The sequence below is a fragment of the Adiantum capillus-veneris genome, chromosome 3 (assembly GCF_014529385.1).
Source record: "Adiantum capillus-veneris isolate H3 chromosome 3, ASM1452938v2, whole genome shotgun sequence".
NCBI classification, from domain to species: Eukaryota; Viridiplantae; Streptophyta; class Polypodiopsida; order Polypodiales; family Pteridaceae; genus Adiantum; species Adiantum capillus-veneris.
The window spans coordinates 147,768,382-147,789,602 of record NC_140933.1 but is presented as its reverse complement, the minus strand read 5'-3'; the positions used below and the strand labels follow the sequence as shown (position 1 = coordinate 147,789,602).

Sequence of the window (21,221 nt, the reverse complement as noted above, 5' to 3'; positions counted from 1 at the left end):
AAGCCGAATTCTGGGTTCCGTTTGGAGTAGACTATGCTAAACCAAAAGCATCGAGGTAAAGTTTCACAATCTGAGGAGTATCTGCTAGGTCCTCCTCCTCCATCCACTTCGCATCAAGTGCAGGATAATTCTTGAACTTAACCAAGAACCACCTTCGGAATTTACCCTTATTCTTTGTATCTTTATGTGCCAAAATCTGTTCAGGAACATAGATCTCCTCGTTTTCGTCCACTTCGAGTTGCTCATCAGGCTCATCACCTTTAAAAGGTTTCAAGAGACTCACATGGAAAGCATTGTGAATCCTCCAAGTATTTGGCAGTTTCAATCGGAAGGAGACATCATTTATCTTGTCAGTGATCTGGAAAGGTCCGCAGTATCGCATACTAAGCTTTGGAAAAGGCCTCTCCTTTCCCTTTTTCTTTCGTAGGCGTGCCTCCTCAAAACGTAAGAGCACCCAATCATCCTCCTTCAATTTCAAGTCGCAACGATGGTGATCCGCTGCCTTTTTCTGTCATTCTTGAGACTCCTGCAAAGTCTCGTGAACCTTGGCAAAAGCCGTATCCAAATCTCGCGAATATTCATCCGCTTCCAATATCTAATCTTTCGTGCTCAGGAAGGATGGAACCTTCGCAGCACTTTCAACAATCTCACATGGCGTCTTCCCCGTCGAAGAGTGTATCGTGTTATTGTAGGCAAATTCCACCAAAGGTAAGTTCTTTTCCCATTGAGTCTTCTGATCCGAGATACAAGACTTCAATAAATCTAAAACCACTGAATCGGCAATCTCAGATTGCCCGTCAGTCTGCAAGTGGGACAATGACGAGAACTGCAACCGCGTGCCAATGTTCTCCCAAATTGCCTTCCAAAACAAACTCATAAATCTGGGGTCTCTGTCGCAGACAATCGTCTCAGACGTGCCATGTAATCGAAAAATCATCGTGATCATTCTATGTAATCGGGAGATCAAAAATGAAATCCAGTTCAATACTTTCCCAGGGGCGGGTGGGTATGGGTAAAAGGTGTATCCCTATGCCTTATGCCTGTCAACCTTGACCTTCTGGCATACTGCGCACAACTCTTCCACGTCCTTTTTGAGTCACGGCCAAAAGAAGCATCTCTCTACCCCTTTCATGGTGGTAGCAATGCCGCGGTGACCCGTAAAAGGTGGACAGTGGCATTCAGTCATAACCTTTTCCCTCAACGACTGTGTAACGCACAACATAGTCTTTTTCATCAAGTAGCCTTACCGAAGGAAGTATCTAGCTACTATCTCCCCATCCCGTATCCGTGTGAAAATATCTGCAAAATCTGTATCTGTGGCATACTGATCGACCATATCCTCGAAGCTCCTATGATGTATCGCGGAAATAGCCAGAACCAACGGTTTCCGAGACAAAGCATCTGCCACCACATTCTTCTGTCCCTGCATATGGACAATCTGGAAGTGGGACTGTGACAAGATGTTCGCCCACCGCATTTGCTTTTCCGAAAGCTGCTTCTGTGACAAGTAGCGCAAACTTTGATGGTCTGTAAAGACAGTAAAATCCGCTCCGAGTAGGTAATGCCGCCACTGAGTAAGAGCATGGATAACCGCCAAAAGCTCTTTCTCATAAATCTGTGTTGTCATCTCCAGCCTAGAGAACAAACAACTCTCGTAAGCTATTACATGGCCTTCTTGCATCAAGACCGTACCCAAACTACGACGACAAGCATCACAATATACTTCAAATGACTTCTGCAAGTCCGGCAAAGTCAAAATAGGTCCCGTAGTCAATTTCTCTTTCAATGTCTGAAAGGCAGTCACCTCTGTGGGTCCCCACGAAAAAGGTACTCCTTTCTGTGTCAAGGTATGCAAAGGAGAAGCAACCTCTGCAAACTTTCGTATGAACCGCCTGCAATACGAACACAGTCCCAAGAAGCTTCTAACTTCATGGACATTCCTCAAATCAGGCCAATCACGGATAGTCTCTATCCTGGCCAGGTCCATTTGCACTCTTGCTGCTGACACAATGTGTCCCAAAAAGTGTATCTCTGGTAGGAAAAATTCACTTTTCTTTGCATTAATCACTAACGTGTGATCTCGTAATGCCTGAAAGACTTGAAGCAGATGATCTCTGTGTTCTGCCTCATTCTTGGAGAAAACAATGATGTCGTCAAAGAAAGTGCCAACAAATAGCCTGTACTCTCGAAAAATCTTATCCATCATCCGGTTAAATGTCGCAGGAGCATTGGTTAAGCCAAAAGGCATCACCAAAAACTCAAATAACCCAAAAGTCGTCCGAAAAGCTGTCTTGTAGACATCTCCTGGCGCTATCCTGATCTGATGATATCCACTCTTCAAGTCAATCCTGCTAAAGCACGAGGATCCCTGTAACCTGTCGAGTATATCATCAATCCTAGGAATCGGAAATCTGTTCTTGATGGTGATTTCGTTGAGAGTGCTATAATCGATGCACATTCTCCAAGATCCGTCTTTCTTCAAAACCAACAACACTGGAGAGCAATACGGTGAAGTACTAGGCTGGACAAGACCCTTTTCCAAGAGGTCTTTTACTGGGTTCATAATCTTTTCATTCTGTACTCGGCTCACAAGGTAAGGTGGCCGATTCGGTGGCGTGCTTCCAGGTATCAGATCAATGGTTTGATCTTCAGGCCCTCTGAAAAGCAATCGGCATGAGTGTGGAGAAAAATGTTGGCGTTCTTTTGATCAGGTGAAAACATATTCAACCTTTATGCATCGTTCAGTTCTCTCTCAAAAGAATGAGTAAGAAACTGAAGTTCATCAAGTACAATCTCTAAGCCCTTCATTTATCAAAGTCGCTTTCTCGGCCCGATAGTCAACCACGGCGAAGTTCTTGTGGTACCAAGGGATCCTGAGTAGAACGTCACGCGCGTGCCCTGAACACCCCTGTCATTGCAAACGAAGTTTGCCAATGCTCGGTGTAATGGCAACATCCCATCCGGGTGCCAGTCGAACTACCTCCGCCTGTGGCATCAGTCTGTCGGCCGTAATTCCAAATCGAGCCGCCAATTCCAAGTGAAAAGAAGTTTGCCTTGGCTCCTTCAAAAGAGCTTCCTGATCCTTCACTTTGCCCCAAAAGCGGCAAAGTTTGTACTTTCATTCATTAGATTCGGTGCAGGTCCCACACCATGTGGTACCAATTCTGCTTTTCTATCTGCCTTTTCTGCCACATTCCTTAGTTGCTCTCGAACTCTCAGGCCTGTCGTCGTCTTTATCATTCTGTTCTTTCTGTGCCTTTTTAGGGCACTTCGCGGAGATATGTCCATGTTCCCCGCATCCAAAGCCCTTCCCCTCTCTGATGAAGCGAGCTCTCTCCTCAGGAGTAAGCTTGGGTTGTGCATCCTTTTTCTCTGGGTTGCTCTTTTTCTTATTCCCAGAAGTCTGTTCGGCTTGTTGTGTCATGACCTTATCTGTGGGGTAGGTCAAACTGCAAGAGTGAATGGCAAAGCCCCGCTTCGCATGACTCATCAACTTCTAAATAGAAGCTGACTTCTATTCCAAGCAGTGATCTCGGATCTCTGTAGGTAGACCCAAGGTAAACTGCTCAATCTGTTCTCTGAACGAGATTTCTTGAATGAAGAGGCGGGTAGAAAAGAGCTCCAGAATCTTTCACAGTAAGCATTGATTGTATCTTTCTTGGTCATCCGAAGATGGTTCCAAGCAGCTCGCATATCTCATTCATATTCTTGCGTCAACCAAGAAGAAATAAAAAGCTTCTTAAATTTCAGCCATTTAACTGGTGTAGTCTTGTTTAAAAGAAGCGTGGACCACCAAGTACGAGCATTCCTCTTATAGTAAGAGGCAACTCTCCGAATCTTGGAGTACTCTGAATAGCATCCTCCTGCGAAAGCGATGTCAAACTGCTGTATAAAATACAAAGCCTTCGAAGCATCTGAGTATCCTGAAAAGGTATCAAACTTGATCGAGCGGCCACCTTCCTTAAACTCTCGGACTTTCTTGCTTTTATCTTCGAGAAAGTCATATTGGTTGGCTTTGTAAAAATTCTTCTTGTTCGCATAAAAGTTTCCATTGTCAGAGTCTGAACTGTCCGTAGACGAGTCCTCTGTAGAAGTGTCACTCACTGGGCGAGCCCTAGACTTCCTTGCCTTTTTCTTGCCCTTTCCGAAGCGTTGTTTCTTGCTTCGCTTTTTGCTTTTCCTGTCTTCCTCGCTCGAGTCTAAAGAGCTAGAAGAACTGCCAGAAGAAGAAGAAGAAGAAATGGGTAGGTCTTCAAACTTGACGCGCTTCTTCAATTTCTTTGCCTTGTCAAATGTCGACTGACGACCCAAATATCCAGGGAAGTCAGTGCCTTTCTTCTGCTTTTTGCCGTGCTTTTTGCCTTTCTTTTGCACGTCGAAAAGCTAAGCAACCCGTGCATCAACCACGTTCTCCAGCTCCTTCTCCGTATATTTCTTGGAGGCAGAAGGTTTCTTGAGAGCAGGTTTCCGGATTGGTGGTGGTTCTTTGCCACTCCATCTATACCTCTTCCAAAGAGCTCTGGTTCATATATTTTGCCATCTTCGGGTCCTTGGCAAAATTGAGCATCATCTTTGTTGCATCATCAATCAATTTTCGACGCTCCATCTCTTGCTGCTCCGCTGGAGTAGGCCTAGGCAGGCCATACTCCGTGCCAGGATCTTCGTTGTGATCCCTGCCCGCATCTCCAAATGCAGAGGGAGTCGACTGATCATTGCCTGAAGCCATAGGTGCCGCGGAAAAAAAATTTGGGGATCGGATTTCCCGTAGAAGAGAAATCGGCCGTGCTCTGATACCACTATAACAGACTTGGACACTCCAAGTCAAGAATCAATCGCGACAGCACCAAATAGACACTTCAAAACAATTCATAGATCACAATAGATTTGCACTAGCCCGGCGGAGTTCCGTGCCTAGAGATATTGGCCCCAAAGACTGGCGCCCCTTTCGGTATTTCTTTTTATATTAATCACATCAAAGTACAAGAGAGTGGCTAGGGTTTCACTCTCAAACTCTGCGTCCAGATGCTCTCAGAAGTGAGACCCTCACCACTTATTTAAAGGTTACAAGGGATGCCCAAAAGCAGAGCCCCAAAAGCATAAGAGCTCAAAAGCTCTTCTCTTTTTTTTATTAAAAAAAAGCATTCTCTTCCTTTCTCTTGCGTAAAGTAAAAAGCAACATTCACGTCGCTCATCATTATAAAAATGAAAAAATAAAAAAATTTAAAGCCTCCGCGATTTCCGGAACTTAGGGTTTGTGGCAGAAATTAGGGTTTCTGTTGTCCACCACGTCATCACTTTGTGACAGCAGCAACAACTACAAATCGATACCTATGCGAAGAGAATGATCAAGTACTCCAAGGATCAGCACTATGTGAAGTTTTTGAAAAATCATCTGCTTGGTGAGGTTCATACACGATGGCAGAAGGCAATCCATTCACCTATCAAGTCGGTCTTGAGGACCAAAGCAAAGCCGGGTGCAACAAAGAAGAAATTGTACTTGCAAGAACAGTTCGACAAAACTCTTGAACACACAAACGATCAGATGATGAAAGCTCACTCGGAAGAAAAGCAAGTTGGAGGATTTTCCCAATTACTTCGGCCAGAAATCAACTTTCGAGGCGGCTAGTGAATCCAAGAAGCGGATTTGTTTCGAGGATAATTCTTCGTCTTCAGAGAGTTCCGACAGCTCCTCTTCCTTTAGTTCCAGTGAGGATGAGAAAAGGTGGTGAAACGGCCCGTGGGGCGGTAGACATTGGCTTTCACCCGAAATTCTTTACTTTAGACACACACAGAGTACTTTGCAAAGATAACCTGTAACGGGGATTAACACCTAAGAGCACACACGGCTCGGAAGCTAGAATGCTCATTTCTTTATTCTTTAGCAGAGAGAATAAAACCTGTGATCTCCTACGAGCTGCCCCGCACATTCCAGGCGAAGAAACACCTGTTCTAGCCCGATTTCGATAGCATAACTGTACTAGGACGCTTCACAGTCAGTATCCCCACGCAATCCATGACTTTCCCGATGCATATGGACACTTTGCAAAACCTGGCGAGAATCTGCAGCACGCTGAATTCTCTGTTTTCTGCCCCGAAAATGCGCCAGATCACCTGTACAACGGTCCCCTCGCGTCCCCGAACCTCCTGGGGGTATTAGGGTCCGTTTAGGGCCAAAACCCTAAACCTGCAAAAATACACAGCAGGCTGTAATTCCCTGTTTTGGGCTCCGTTTCACGTGCCGGCCGCATCTGTAGCAAGACCTCGAGCTCCCGCACCTATAGGGCTACTTGCCCTTTGAATCGGACGAGATTTCTCACGTGAAACCTCTCCGAATTCACCTGTACCAGCGGGGGATTAGCCGCTAGCTAATCCAGTACCTGTACAAGAGGCTCTTGCCTCGGCAATCGCACATGAACCCACATAACTGTACATTAGTCAAATGAAAAGCCCACTAGAGGGGCATAACATACTGCTCATAGGGGAGAGAGAGAGCAGTGCGTAGCGTGCAGGGCATTACTCCTGGCACCGGACTATACATAAGGGGGAAAGGAAGCACTCCATAGCTCTTAACCTGTTGACAGTTTGCAAATGAGGCCTCTCCCAGTATCAAATTCAACGCCACTTCTTCTTGCATGAGGAAAGTGCACAGAAATGTGCCACTTGGCACGTTTACAAGCCATTTCCCGTTTCTGGGTTGCCGCCTAAAAATCTCCTGACCAATTGCCCAGTTGACTTCGCGGCAAAGTTGTAAAGTGTTCCCCTAGTCATACCGGAGGTAATGACGCGAACACATTTCGGGGCCCAAAATAGCAGTTCCCTAAATTTTAGGAAATGATTCCGTTGGGCTCCCTATGGTCATCTGACCATCTATCCTCATTGGGACCGCATCCAAAAGTGCAATGTGGCCCAACTGTCGGATACTTTCTGTTGGTAGTCACACCTTGACTTTAGGCCTTTATTGATTTCACTTCCTAATATCCACCAACTTGCTAAGTGCGATGGGGGGACCTGTATGATCTTGCTCTGAGCCTAGACATCGTCTTACCATACGAATTCCAGTGCCGACCACTACCCATCTGCGGGTGAAACTATCGTTCACACTGGCCATACAATGTCCGACCGTTTGCTACTTCAAGAAGAGGGTCTCAAAAATAAAACAAAACCGATTGAGAAAAGACCAACAACTTAAGTTAGCAGTTGCCACTTCCTCGTGACATAGTTAACAGTTGCCACGTCCCCGTGACATACCCCCCTCTTGAAATCGCAAACATCCTCAATTGCATACCACAAATATACGCCACTGATGATCTTGTGCTATCAACACTCTTTTATCATCACATGTATCCACAAGAAAGATCATAACATATAGATACAAATGACTTAATGAGACATTCATACTTTTGTCATTTCCATCTATTACACTGAATTCATATGTACATTTGATGTACTAGCCCTATCATTACCCCTCCTTTGCACACGTTGGGTTGGGGCATAAGTAGGCTGTAACCCAAAGGCTTCAAGGTAAAGCTGCAATACATTTGGTGACTCTGACAGTTCATGCTCTTCCATCCACTTTGCATCCATAGGCGGATAGTTCTTGAACTTCACCAAATAGAGTCTTGCAACTTGTCCTTTAACTTTTCTGTCCTTATGTGCCAAAACTTGCTCAGGTACTAGGATCTCATCAAGTTCCTCAACTTCTGGCTGATCCTCATCTTGCATATCTTCTGGCACATCACCCACGAAGGGTCTTAGAAGACTCCACGCATCAGGCAATTTCAGCATGTAAGCCACATCGCTGATCTTGTCAAGCACTTGAAAAGGCCCATAATAACGCATGCTGAGCTTAGGAAACAGGCGTTCCTTGCCCTTCATCTTCTTTAACCTTGTCTTTTCGAACCTTAACAGAACCCAATCACCAGGTGATAACAGCAATTTACGACGGTAACGATAAGCAACCTTTTTCTGCTTTGCCTAAGTCTTCTCCAAGGCAACTTTAATTTTCTTATACATCTCATCCATGTTCTCAACATATCGATCTGCCTCAAAGATCTTGTCCTTTGTATGCAAAAGGGGAGGAACCTTTTTGCCGCCTTCAACAATCTCAAAAGGTGCCTTGCCTGTGCACGAATGCACCGTATTGTTGTACGCATACTCGAGCATAGGCAAATACTGTTCCCACTTGCCCTTATTATCTGACACAGAACATTTCAGCAAATCTAAGACAGTAGAATTAGCCTCTTCTGACTATCCATCAGTTTGTGGATGAAATGAAGACGAGAACTTGAGCGTAGTGCCCATGTTCTCAAACAATCCTCTCCAGAACAAACTGGTCATGCGAGGATCACGATCACTGATAATCGATTGTTGGCATACCATGGTACTTAAACACATTGTACATGAACAAGCATGCCATCTGATCAGATTTTATCTTCTTCCTGACAGGGATAAAATGGGCCTGCTTGCTGAACCTGCAGATAATGGTCCATATACCATCATTCCCTGTTGGCGTTCTTGGAAGATCAAAGATAAAGTCCATAGCAATGCTTTCCCATGGCTTATCCGGAATCAGCAGTAGTTGTAACAACCCTGGTGCCTTTTGCCTGTCAAACTTGACCTTTTGGCAAACTATGCATGCTCGCACAAAGGCATCCACATCTCTCCTCAAGGTAGGCCAATAGAAGAAAGTCTCTACCGCTTTAACTGTTGCATCAATGCCACGATGCCCTGCATACGGTGGGACATGACTCTCTTCCATGACCTTATGTCGCAGTGGCCTAGTGACACAAAGTCTGCCATGCATCATCATAAAACCATCTCTAAGGAGGTAGTGCTCGTGATGTTGCCCCTCTTGTAACTGTTCAAAGATCCTTGCAAAATCTTTATCAGCAGTATATTGTTCCTTCATGTCATCTCGCTCATGATGATAAGGAATTGACACAGCTGAAATTTGTGGCTTTCTTGATAACGCATCAGCCACAACATTCTTCTTGCCTTCCACATGCATAATCTCAAAGTGGAACATGGAAAGAATGTTTGCCCGTCGCATATGCTTTTCGGATAACTTTGACTATTTTAAGAAGTATCGCAAGGTCTGATGATCTGTTTAGACAACAAAATCAGCACCTAAGAGGCAGTGCTTCCAGCTAGAAAGCACATGAATCACGGCCAAGAGCTCTTTCTCATAGACTTGCATAGTCCTCTCTGGCCCTTGCAAAATTCGGCTTTCATAAGCTACTACCCGTCCATCTTGCATTAGCATTGCTCCGATGCTACTGCCACACGCGTCACACTGGACCACAAATGACTTCCTGAAATCTAGCAAAACAATAACTGGATCTGAAGTCAACTTTTCCTTTAAGAGACTAAAAGCTGAAATCTCTTTTTGGGTCCATCTGAAAGTGACCTCTTTCTTTTGCAAAGCGTGAAGAGGCGATGCTATCTCTGCAAAATTTCTGATAAACCTTCTATAGTAGGAACACAATCCCAAGAAGCTTCTGACATCACAATCTTCAAGTCTGGCCATGTCTTGATAGCTTCGACCTTTGCGGGATCCATTCTAACACCATTCTTTGAGACTATGTGGCCAAGAAAGTGGATCTCTTCGAGGAAGAATTCACTTTTCTTAGGATTGACAAGTAACCTGCGAGCGCAGCTCTTCGAACACAATGGTCAAGTGACGCCTATGCTCCTCTTCATTCTTCGAATACACTATCATGTCATCGAAGAACGTCCCAACAAACTGTTGATGCGATCGGAAAATCCGGTCCATCATTCTGTTGAACGTGGCAGGAGCATTTGTTAGCCCAAACGGCATCACTAGAAACTCATAAAGACCAAATGTCGTTCTAAACGCAGTCTTGTACACATCCTCTGGCCTTATACGAATCTGATGCTACCCACTCTTAAGGTCTATCCTGTTGAAAATTGCAGCACCCTCTAAACGATCGAGAATATCATCAATTCTAGGAATAGGAAACCTATTCTTGATAGTATTCTTATTCAACGCACGGTAATCAATACACATGCGCCATGAGCCATCCTTCTTCTGCACTAGGAGCACTGGGGAGCAAAAGGGTGAAGAACTAGGCTGAATCAGCCCCTTCTCTAATAGCTCCTCAACCTGGCCCATAATCTCTTTCTGCTGCGCCGCACTAACCCTGTAGAGAGGTCTATTTGGTGGGCTACACCTTGGCACCAAATCTATCCGATGGTCCTCAGGTCTCTCTCGCGGCAATTGCGACGATAATGAATCAGAAAAACAATCACTAAACTTTTGCAAAAATGCTGACCTTTCTTTATCTAACACGGATAAATTTGACTGATCACTATGTGAGACATCACGTGCAAAAATCAAGTACACAGAAAGATGATTCTTTATTACAGAAGTGATAGCAGAAGCAGATACAATAGGGACTGACTCTCCTCTAAGCTTTACATCCAAGATTTGAGTTTTGCCCCTATGTTGTACAGTGATCTTTTTATTGTAGGCATCCAAGACTCCATGCACTCGGAACATCCACGGGATCCCCAACAAGGCGTAACATCCTTCCAACAGCATGATGTAGAACTCTTCTGTGTCCACATATGATTGTATATGCAGACGCAGCTTTCCAACCCTGAGTAGCCAAGACATGCCAACCTTGCCTCTGCTGTGTACCCCATCTCTTTAGCTCTAATGCCCAGTTTCATAGCTAACTCTGGTGAGATAAGGTTGGCTTTGGCACCTGGATCAAAGAAGATGAGTGCCATCTGATCCCTAACTTTACCTCATGCCCTGCATAACTCACTGGCATCTGTGTTTGGCCTGTCACCCACCATGTCTGGCGCTAAACCTGCCGTGGGTTTAGGCTTCTTGCCTTTCTGGTCTTCTTTATCCTCTGAGTCAGTTGGTCTTTTCCTTTGTGGACAATTGATAGCAAAGTGACCAGGCTGCTCGCATATAAAGCATTTGTTCTTAGCCATTAGGACCTTCTTTTCCTCGAGCGACTTGCGCACAAAAGGCTTCCTTTTCTGTTTCTTTGCCTGCGCTCTAGAAGTCCCGGCTGAATCCTTGTCTTTGGTGGCCTTTTCTGACCTCTGTGACGCATCAGGAGCCGTTTTCACAAAGGGCTTCTTCGCTGAATTTTTCTTTTGCTGCCCTCCTTTGTCGTTGCTCGGAAATCCACTGTCCTCTCCTTTCAACAAGGCAAAACTAGTGTTCGCAACTTCCATAAGCTGAGTGAGGGTAGCCACTCTGTTCTTTGTACAGTAACCCACAATAGTACTTCTCTATCTGCTCTATCAATGGCACAAATCTGTATGAGTAACGCTTTACAAAACCTCCTATTGTACTCCAGCAAGCTCTTGCATGAAGCTGAAGTAAGTTGGTGCCAATCTGTCATGACGTCAGCTTCAAATTCATTTGACAGCCAAGCAGATGCAAACATTTGCTTAAAGTAAACCCAAGTGGCGGGTGCCTGTCCTTGCATTAACAATGTCGTCCACCATGTGAGCGCATTGTCCTTTAAGAAAGTGGCAACTTTCCTGACTTTCGAGGCCTCTGTAAAATTCCCTCCTGCATATGTTGTATCAAACTGTTGGAGGAAGGTAAGAGCCTTTGTCTTATCCTCGAAACCACTGAAGGTAATAAACTTTACAGTTGCACCACCTTCTTTGTAAGCCTTCGGCTTCTCTAGTGTCCCCAAGTTGTCATATGGAATGGTCTGCAACATGGGCACTGTAGTAGGCATGATCGGCACATCTTGGCTATTCACATTTTGCGTCGCAGGTGCGATATCTGGCTGCTGTCCAGAAAAACCAGCCATGCCAAAATGACCCTATGGCACCCCAAACTGGCCGTGGTTGCTCTGAAAACCCTGTTGCATGCCGATACTACCATACATGGATGGGGTTTGGCATGATGCCTTGCATACCCCCAAACACTGTTCCTGGCATGTACGGCTGACTTCCAAGCGCATAACCAGCCATACTTTGGAACACTGATCCACCCCCGAAACACCCAGGATGTACCGTGGGTGGTGGAAAAACTGAGTACATAGCTTGGTATACAGTTCCCTGTCCATTCAAGACAGCATGCTGGCTCTGAAAGGTGGCGGGCTGAACTGGCATAACCTGTGGAATAGGCGCTCTAGCCACCTGTTCAAGCACAGGAGGAACCTGTTTTGGAGCCCCTGACTCCGCAACATGCAAGTGTTCCCTTTCCTCCTGAGCCACATGAAGTACCTGGGCTTGAGCATCAACAATCTCCGTACACGGCGTAGGTTGCCTATTTTGCTGTTGCACTGGTGGCGCTTGCAAGAACTCCATAAACCTTGGATTCTGCACCAGCTGCGAAAATACATTCACCGCGGCAACTAACTGAGTCTTGAACGCATCATCCTCAAGTTGCCCAGTCATAAAGCCCTGCACTACTGGAGGGACATTCACGTTGACAGGAGGTACAGACTGACGTGGCCGTGAGCTCTCGCCAATCTCGAAAACCATAGGGATCTCCTGCCTGTCCTTTGAAGAGTAACCCTCTTCCATAATGTCCTTCCCCTTGTCGGCCATAGTGTAATCCCACGTTCCTGCACTCTGTCTTTACCCAAAACAACCGAGGCTCACTCTTTGAGGAAAAAGTGATTGATGTCCCGTCAACAGAACCATGAAACCGGCCCTTGGGACGGTAGACGTTGGCTTTCACCCGAAATTCTTTACTTTAGACACACACAGAGTACTTTGCAAAGATAACCTCTAGCGGGGATTAACACCAAAGTACACACGGCTCGGAAGCTAGAATGCTCGAGCAGACGCCGACAACCTGTAGGCCCCAAAATTGGCGCCCCTTTCGGTATTTCTTTATTCTTTAACAGAGTGAATAAAACCTGTGATCTCCTACGAGCTGCCCCACACATTCCAGGCGAAGAAACACCTATTCTGGCCCGATTTCGGCAACATAACTGTACTAGGACACTTGACAGTCAGTATCCCCACGCAATAGATGACTTTCCCGACGCATATGGACACTTTGCAAAACCTAGCGAGAATATGCAGCGTGCTGAATTCTCTGTTTTCTGCCCCGAAAATGCACCAGATAACCTGTACAGCGGTCCCCTCGCGTCCCCGAACCTCCTGGGGGTATTAGGGTCCGTTTAGGGCCGAAACCCTAAGCCTGCAAAAATACACAGCAGGCTGTAATTCCCTGTTTTGGGCTCCGTTTCGCGTGCCGGTCGCATCTGTAGCAAGACCTCGAGCTCCCACACGTATAGCGCTACTTGCCCTTTGAATCAAACGAGATTTCTCACGTGAAACCTCTCCGAATTCACCTGTACCTGCGGAGGATTAGCCACTAGCTAATCCAGTACCTGTGCAAGAGGCTCTTGCCTCGGCAATCGCGCATGAACCCACATAATTGTACATTAGTCAAATGAAAAGCCCACTAGAGGGACATAGCATACTGCTCATAGGGGGGAGAGAGCGCAGTGCGTAGCGTGCAAGGCATTACTCTTGGCACCGCAATGTACATAAGGGGGAAAGGAAGCACTCCATAGCTCTTAACCTGTGACAGTTTGCAAATGAGGCCTCTCCTAGCATCAAATTCGGCGCCACTTCTTCTTGCATGAGGAAAGTGCACAAAAATGTGCCACTTGGCGCGTTTACAAGCCATTTCCCGTTTTTGGGTTGCCGCCTAAAAATCTCCCGACCGGTTGCCCAATTGACTTCACGGCAGAGTTGTAAAGTGTTCCCCTAGTCATACCGGAGGTAATGACGCAAACACATTTCGTGGCCCAAAATAGCACTTCCCTAAATTTTAGGAAATGATTCCGTTGGGCTCCCTGTGGTCATCTGACCATCTATCCTCATTGGGACCGCATCCAAAAGTGCAATGTGGCCCAACTGTCGGATACTTTCTGTTAGTAGTCACACCTTGACTTTAGGCCTTTATTGATTTCACTTCCTAGTATCCACCAACTTGCAAAGTGCGACGGGGGGACCTGTATGATCTTGCTCTAAGCCTAGACATTGTCTTACCATACGAATTTCAGTGCCGACCACTACCCATCTGCGGCTGAAACTACCGTTCACACTGGCCATACAATGTCCGACCGTTTGCTACTTCAAGAAGACGGTCTCAAAAATAAAACAAAACCGATTGAAAAGAAATCAACAACTAAAGTTAGCAGTTGCCATGTCCTCGTGACATAGTTAACAGTTGCCATGTCCCCGTGAGACAAGTGGAAACAAAGAAAGACCAAGAAAAGTAGATCCAAGAAGTCTAGAAAGCACAGAAAGCAATCTAGCAGTTCAAAGGAGGAGGCCTCGTTCTCTTCCACAAAGAGTTCAAGCTGTGATACCCACACTTTTGGTACCATTTATTGTAAGTGGAATCACTTGTTGAGAGGCACTCACTATGACCACTTTGAGAAGAAGAAAAATAAGACTAAAGAGTTCACAGATAGGGTCAAGCAGTAAAGTTTGACACTTTTTGGGCTTCAAGAATTCCCATCAAGCTCTTGCCTATATACAATAATTTGACGAAGCTTTTTTTTGGAGGTAACTTTTCTAAAGCCTCCAAAGTACGAAAGACAACATCATTTCTCAAGGGAAAAACTCTCAGACATGGTGGTCGACCTTGCTTTTTACATAAAAATGCTCCGAAAACGTGGGTGAAGTTCAGGAAACTATTCACTTCGGCATGGTTGACCAAGGAGTATAAACAGGACGTCTGAACCATCTCAAGATGACGAAAGACGATACCTTGGCTATATATTGTCAGCGACTTTGAAATACATTTTTGCCAGTAGCTTCTTTTCGGAAAGTTTCTTTTCTGTAGCAAATGAAGCGGTTTTGTTGCAACTTACCAAAAGAGATCCGGTGGTGTTGTTTGAAGGAAAAGTCTAAGAGCACTCAGGAGCTCATGGAACACGCAAAGGACAATTCCCCATGCATTCAAGCTCCACAACGGACAAACCAATGTCAAAGTCCATAGAGAAGGAGTCTTCCAAGGAGGAGAAGAAAGACAAGAAGCAGAACAAGAAATCAACAGGACCCAAATTGACAAAAGAGCAGCGTGCTAAGTACTTCAACGAGAGTGCTATGGCTGTGAACAAGAGCACATCTTCGCGAAGTGTCTGTTCAAAGAAAGAACCAAAGGAACCAATTGATGGTACATTAGAGAGTTCTGAAGATTTAGAATGATGCCCCAGTGGACAAGGAACTAGGGCAGCAACCATCAAGTCCAAGGGGCACGAGAAAAAGAAACAGAAGGGTAAGCTGGTCCATAATCATGGACACAAAATATCCAACTCTTCATGCACAATGGATGGAGGAGGAGGACTTCGCAAATTCTCCTCAATACTAGAGCTATACCTTGAGACTTTTCGTTTTGCAGTGTCTATTCCTTAAGCGCACTACATCTCTACCATCCATAGTCTGGACTTTCTGAACCCGAATTGTCCCCTGCAACTAATATGATAAGCACCACCTCAGCAGCTGTAATTATTGCCAGTCTTTGCCAATCAGTGCATGCCATCACAACAGACGTCAGGAATTAGCGTAGTCAAATTCCTGGTTTCTGATGTGTCTGCCACTGGTGCATCCACAGCGCAATCAAATTTTCTGGCTGCTGATGTGTCTTCAACTGATATGTTCCTTGTACTGGCACACCTTTCCCTGACTTTGACGTGAGGGAAAGGTCCTCCCTGTAATGCCTGCTCCCAGGCTGGCCCCCAGTCTCCGCTGCTCACTACCTGGTCAAAGGCATTCCAAGGGAATCCCTACCTCTTCACAATTTCACTTGACCAGTTTTTAGCTATTACTAAACGTCATAAATCTTGAGTACCTGTTATGTCATGTAGCCTTGAAGAATTGAAGAAGTTAACCACAATGCACAAATGCTCCCGCCCACTTGTTTAATTTATTTCACACCAAAATTCTCCTATCACAAATATTGGATATTAGAATGTACATCCCAGCATCCATCGGCTCAAGCTCAAGCGCTCTCCTTGCAGCAGCAACACTTTTTTCAATATGTCTGTGCCGATTGCACCCCCCCGATATTGCCGTCCAAGTGGCAGCATTTGAAAAACTCCCCATTCTTCGTATTAAGACCAATGCTTCTTCCAGGCGACCAGCTCGTCCCAAAAGGTCAACCATGCAATTGAGGTGCTCCACATCTGGCTCAAGCCCCCAGACTGCGTCCATTGAGCAGAAAAAGCTCAATCCCAGATCAACCAGGCCACAATGACCACATGCCATAAGAACGCTCATGAAAGTGATCCTGTTTGGGGCAGCACCATACAGCTTCATTTGATGGAAGAGCTGAATGGAATGCTCAGCTTTTCCATGGTGAGACAAAACTCCAATCATGGCATTCCAAGCAACAGTATCATTTTGAGAAGAAGGCCAATAAACTGACTGTGCCCTCTCTAAATTTCCATCTTTCCCATACATAAGAAGAAGGCCCGTTCTTAAAGTTGCATCCATCTCAAAGCCACTGCCATGAATTCGAGTATGCATGCGCTTGCCTTCTAATGCGCTAAGTTGAGAGGTGCACAGATCAAGTATGCAAACAAAGCTTGCCTTATCTGGAACAATGCCTTCTTCTTGCATTTGGCAGAACAGTGAAACAACCTTCATGGCTTCACCTTGCTCCGCAAACACAGAAATCATAGTGTTCCAAGCAACTAATGTCCGTTCAGGCATCCGCTCAAAAGTGCACCATGCAGATTTTGCTAGGCCGCATTTTCCGTACATGTTTACTAAGGCTGCCCCGACTAAAGGATCTTGCTTGAAACAAGTGCTTACAAAGCAAACATGTATCTGTTTACCCTCTGCAATTGCCTCTGGGTTTGAAATGGCATTAAAAATTTTAAGAAACCCTACTATATCAGCAAAAACACCCCTATCTTGCATACCTCTAAACAGTTGCCAAGCCTGTAAGGGAAGGTTGTGCTGATAGTGTGCTGCAATAATAGTTGTCCATGTAATTGTGTCACATGCATCCATATATTCAAGCAGGGTGCAAGCATCGTCAAGGCTACCACACTGGCAATACATCTGCAATAAAGCATTTAGCATAATAATGTCTGGCTTCATATATTGAGACACTACATGGTGATGGACCCATTGGCCTTGAGCTAGAGCTCTCTCACTAGCGCAAACAGACAAAAGAGAAACAAAGGTAAAAGAATTGGGTATGGCACCTGAAGTTTGCATATCCAGGAAGATCTGGAAAGTCAGAAACCAATTTCCCTGCTGCGAATAGCACGTAACTAAGATGGTCCACGATACAATGCTGTATTGAGGCATGCCATCAAAGACTCTCTGTGCCTGCTCAACCCTCCCAAATTTGCAATACAGTGTCAACAGTGAATTTGAAACAATCAAATCAGAATCAAGGGTACTAGCAATGATCCGGGCATGCAAGCGCACTCCATCATTAAGCGTGGCTGCACCAGAGACAGCTTGGAGGGTGCTGACAAAAGTACCTGTGCTGGCGATAAAACCCTCATTTAGCATTTGTTGAAAGGATTGTTGGGCATGGTCAACATAGCCAAGCCGCACAGACAAAGAGATCATGGCATTCCATGTGACTACAGTTCGTTCTGTCATGTGCTCAAACAGCCGAAAAGCTTCGTCTGCATGGCCGCAGCGACCGTACATGCCAAGCAATGCGGTGGACACCGCAACATCAGTCTTCACTTGTGAGTGCACGATGCTGGCATGCAATCTCTTACCAGCTCCAAGGCCCGACCTCCCACTCAGCTCCTTGAGGCAGCTGATGAGACTCAACTTGTCGGGGATGCCCTCGTTCACGCACAGCATACTCCCGTCATAAATGCATCCTTTCACATTACGTACTGGACCTTGAGCAGCGTCTTCTTGGACAGAGGCGTGTTGAAGACGTGGCAAATCGTATTCGTTTAGGAACTGTTGCAGTTGCACATGTTCCAGGCGGCCCGGAACATAACCTCGACTGTGCGCCTTGCAGCGTGAAATGCGATAGACGCTGAACTCCCTACCGCACTGCCCGGACCAGGCCGAGTATGAGCTTTCCAGACGTTCGCAGGCTATTTGTTGCCTGCTCTCTTAACGCAGCTATTTTCATTTTCATTCGAGCTGGAAAAGGCACTAATTGACACGGGCATTGAGGGGGTGGGATGAAGCAGAGATGTAGATCGTGGCAAAGTAATCTCAGGCGTGGCCTCACCTTTGCTACTCCTATGTCCTATCCACGAGCACCCGCGTGTTTTTTGTGATGGTGGGATGAAGGAGAGATGTAGATCGTGGCAAAGTAGCGAGCATCCGCATGTTTTTTGTGATGGTATGGGACCAAGATTACTGTTATACCAAATGTGACTGAAAGTAATCTCAGGTATATACCTTAAATTACTTTTTGCGGTGCCAACAAGATCTATGGCGCTCGATGCTCTCTCCATAGATCCCATGTTCGTGTCATATAGTCCTGAGGGTTGGCCTTATATTTCAAGCTTGGCACTGTAAAACTGTCTTAATCCCAAGCTTGGTTCACACGATGGCAGAATGCCATTAACAAAGCCCCCTACAATGCACACACATGGTGCATCAAATATGTCAAGTACTTAACACAGCACATAGGTGAACAAAGAGTTAGGTAAGCAGGCATCGTCAGGGCCAATTACTTTAAAATATTGTCAAAGAAAATTCATAATGGCACTTTATATATTTTTGCATATTCCTTTGTAATGAACAATGTCATATAAAAAGATTGCCTTTTGCTTTTTGAGATATATATATATATATGAACTCATGCATCAACTTTCTTGGCTGATTGAACAACAAAACCTAGAATTTATGATTGGAATGTTATGTGATATGCAAGTTTGCAAATCCTCATAAATTATGCATCATGTATACCAGAGTTATACATCCCATCTATAGATCCTACAACAATTAGGCCATGCTACGAGCAAAAAAATGTATCACCTCCAAGTCATTTGCCAACCTATGAACATCAAAGAATAACCAGCTCAATGGAACAATATAGCAACTTAAAGCAGCCAACAATTACTTTATGTTTCAAAAAAGCAGCCAACAATTACTTTATGTTTCAAAAAAGTTATAAGGATAAACACATTGATGTGGGTGGATTTTCATTGGATTGTCTTCTCGGAGGGTTTAGATGTCATCTCCTCCATTTTTCTATATCAAATGTCACTATTGATAGTTAGTTATTATAATTTCCTTGTCGTAGCTTTGGAGGATGATCTTAGTTAATAATGAAGCATCCAAGAATATACTTGATACTACCTCATTGATGCATAGAGAATGTTTGCACATGTTGCCACCTTGGGGAAAGATGAGGGAAGAGTGTGTCACAGACTTAATCCTGGCTTCTAATTAGCCGCAGCAACGCGCAGGTCACATACTAGTTCCTATTTCAAACTTTACAATGGCCTTTCTAATCCTAGCTTCCCTTGAACTTTGTGAAAAAATCTTCAATTAAAATGAATTAGGGTCTCATATGGGCCTCATAGCTTCCTTCTCAGCTTTACGTTTTAAAATGCCAATGTAAGCCTTCACCTTGTTATTTTCTCGAGCCTGTGGAGACCAAAGACCTCGTTGAGACGACTCAACGACAACATCTCATGCATGCAAGAGCGTATAAGTTGCAAGCATTTGGCCAACAACTTTTAGACAAAGAAAAAGCTCCAGCTTGGAAGGCTCAACCCCCCCCCCCCCCCCCCCCCTTCCCATTCACCAATCTCTTTGTTGTTGTCCTTGCTGGCAAGATAGTGACCATGTTGGTAGTGTAACCATTCAGTTTCCTTCATTATCACTTTCCAACATTCCAAAAAAATATCGAATTCAAATTTTCCAATTTGCACAACATTTACATACCACAAAATATATAAGCACCCATTCGGCCTCTTGATGCACTTAGGTCTATGTACTGTGACAGTGAGGAGCAAAATTTAGAAGGTGCATTTTCCATCTACATGTTAATGCGACACTCTTATTTTGTTCATGTTGTTGTATGTTTCCAATATTTTCTTTGTTTTACTGTTTAAACTGATGTGCCTAATATGTGTCCTTATTATTGTAGGATCTTCAAGGTGACACTTAAAGGTAGGCGGCATCGAATAAATGCCATTCCAAAATAGCACCTCTCCCCCCTCCCCAACCTCCCTAACCCCCCCCCCCCCCCCTCTCTTCTCTCTCTCTCTCTCTCTCTCTCTCTCTCTCTCTCTATGTGTGTGTGTGTGTGTGTGTGTGTGTGTGTGTGTGTGTGTGTGTGTGTGTGGGAAATACGTTACATATTTAGAGATGTTTCATGTCTACCTTTGTCAAGTCATTACAATGCTCTGCTATCTTCTAATCAAATTCCAGGGAATCAAGGACCTAAAGTTGTCATAATAATCAATATCTAATTCTCCTCAATGACTTTCTCATGTTAAACTGATCATTTAACATGGGGAAGTGCCAGGGGAGAAAAAAGCTAGAATATTGGTTAAGCTAGCAGACCGGCCACAGTGGGGATCCAAAGGAGGGAAAATAGGGATCCAAAGGGGGGGCCATCTGCAAAAGAGCAATGTGCAACAATGGGCTTAAAAGACCCTAAGGTTCAACCCATTAAGACTTCCAAAATGCTAAGGTTCCAAAATTCAAAGGTTGTGTCCAAAGGTCAAACATTAGGGGAATTGGATGCTTTGTGTGTGTCACAAAAAGTCTTCATAATCCCTACATAGAAGGGGGTGAGCCTTGCAAGTAGGGGATGAGAGAGAAACTCACAAACACAATCACAAGCTTCATTTGTACACAAGGGGAAAGAGGGACACATGTCAGCTCCCTAGCCCAGATGCCCACAAGGTGTACTCAAATCCTATTGGGTGGCCTTGGAGGTGGACCAATGAGAATTAGGCTAGAGTAAATCTAGTTTAATTAATTTAAAAACACTTAATATAAGAATTAAGCTCTCTAGAAGACTATTGGACAGTCTCCCAAGGGGTTCAATGAGCATTCAGCAGCCCAATGGCTTGCCTGATTCCTATTGGCCAGGAGGCAAAGGGATCCAATGAGAGTTTAATTGCATTTATTAATTACCTAAAGCTCTCACAAAATGGGAAAGGGGGACACATGTCAGAAGCCTATCACTTATGCTACTTAATTTCCATTGGCTAGGCCTGGGGAGGTCCAATAGGGCTGTAGCATGAGCATTTAGCAAGGGGGGTCGACCAAGAGAGAGAGGGGGCTGATTT

General features: G+C 44.9%; 1 protein-coding gene across 5 annotated transcripts in view; it reads right to left on the bottom strand.

The window, feature by feature from the left end:
- LOC147461895 (pentatricopeptide repeat-containing protein At3g12770-like) overlaps nucleotides 1-18,213 on the bottom strand; it is a 141,801-nt gene extending 123,588 nt beyond the window's left edge. For 3 of the 5 annotated variants that reach the window (XR_015187655.1, XR_015187654.1, XR_015187656.1), the window contains exon 1: nucleotides 15,824-18,210. Coding sequence is in view for 2 of the 5 variants with exons in the window: in XM_086509361.1 (XP_086365487.1) it covers nucleotides 15,904-17,471; nucleotides 17,721-17,808 (1,656 nt within the window). In the remaining 3 variants the exon portion in view is untranslated. Of the gene's footprint in view, nucleotides 1-15,016 lie in introns of those variants that run through there. The other 2 variants (XM_086509361.1, XM_086509362.1) reach the window with 2 other exon arrangements.
- Nucleotides 18,214-21,221: the final 3,008 nt, after the last annotated feature.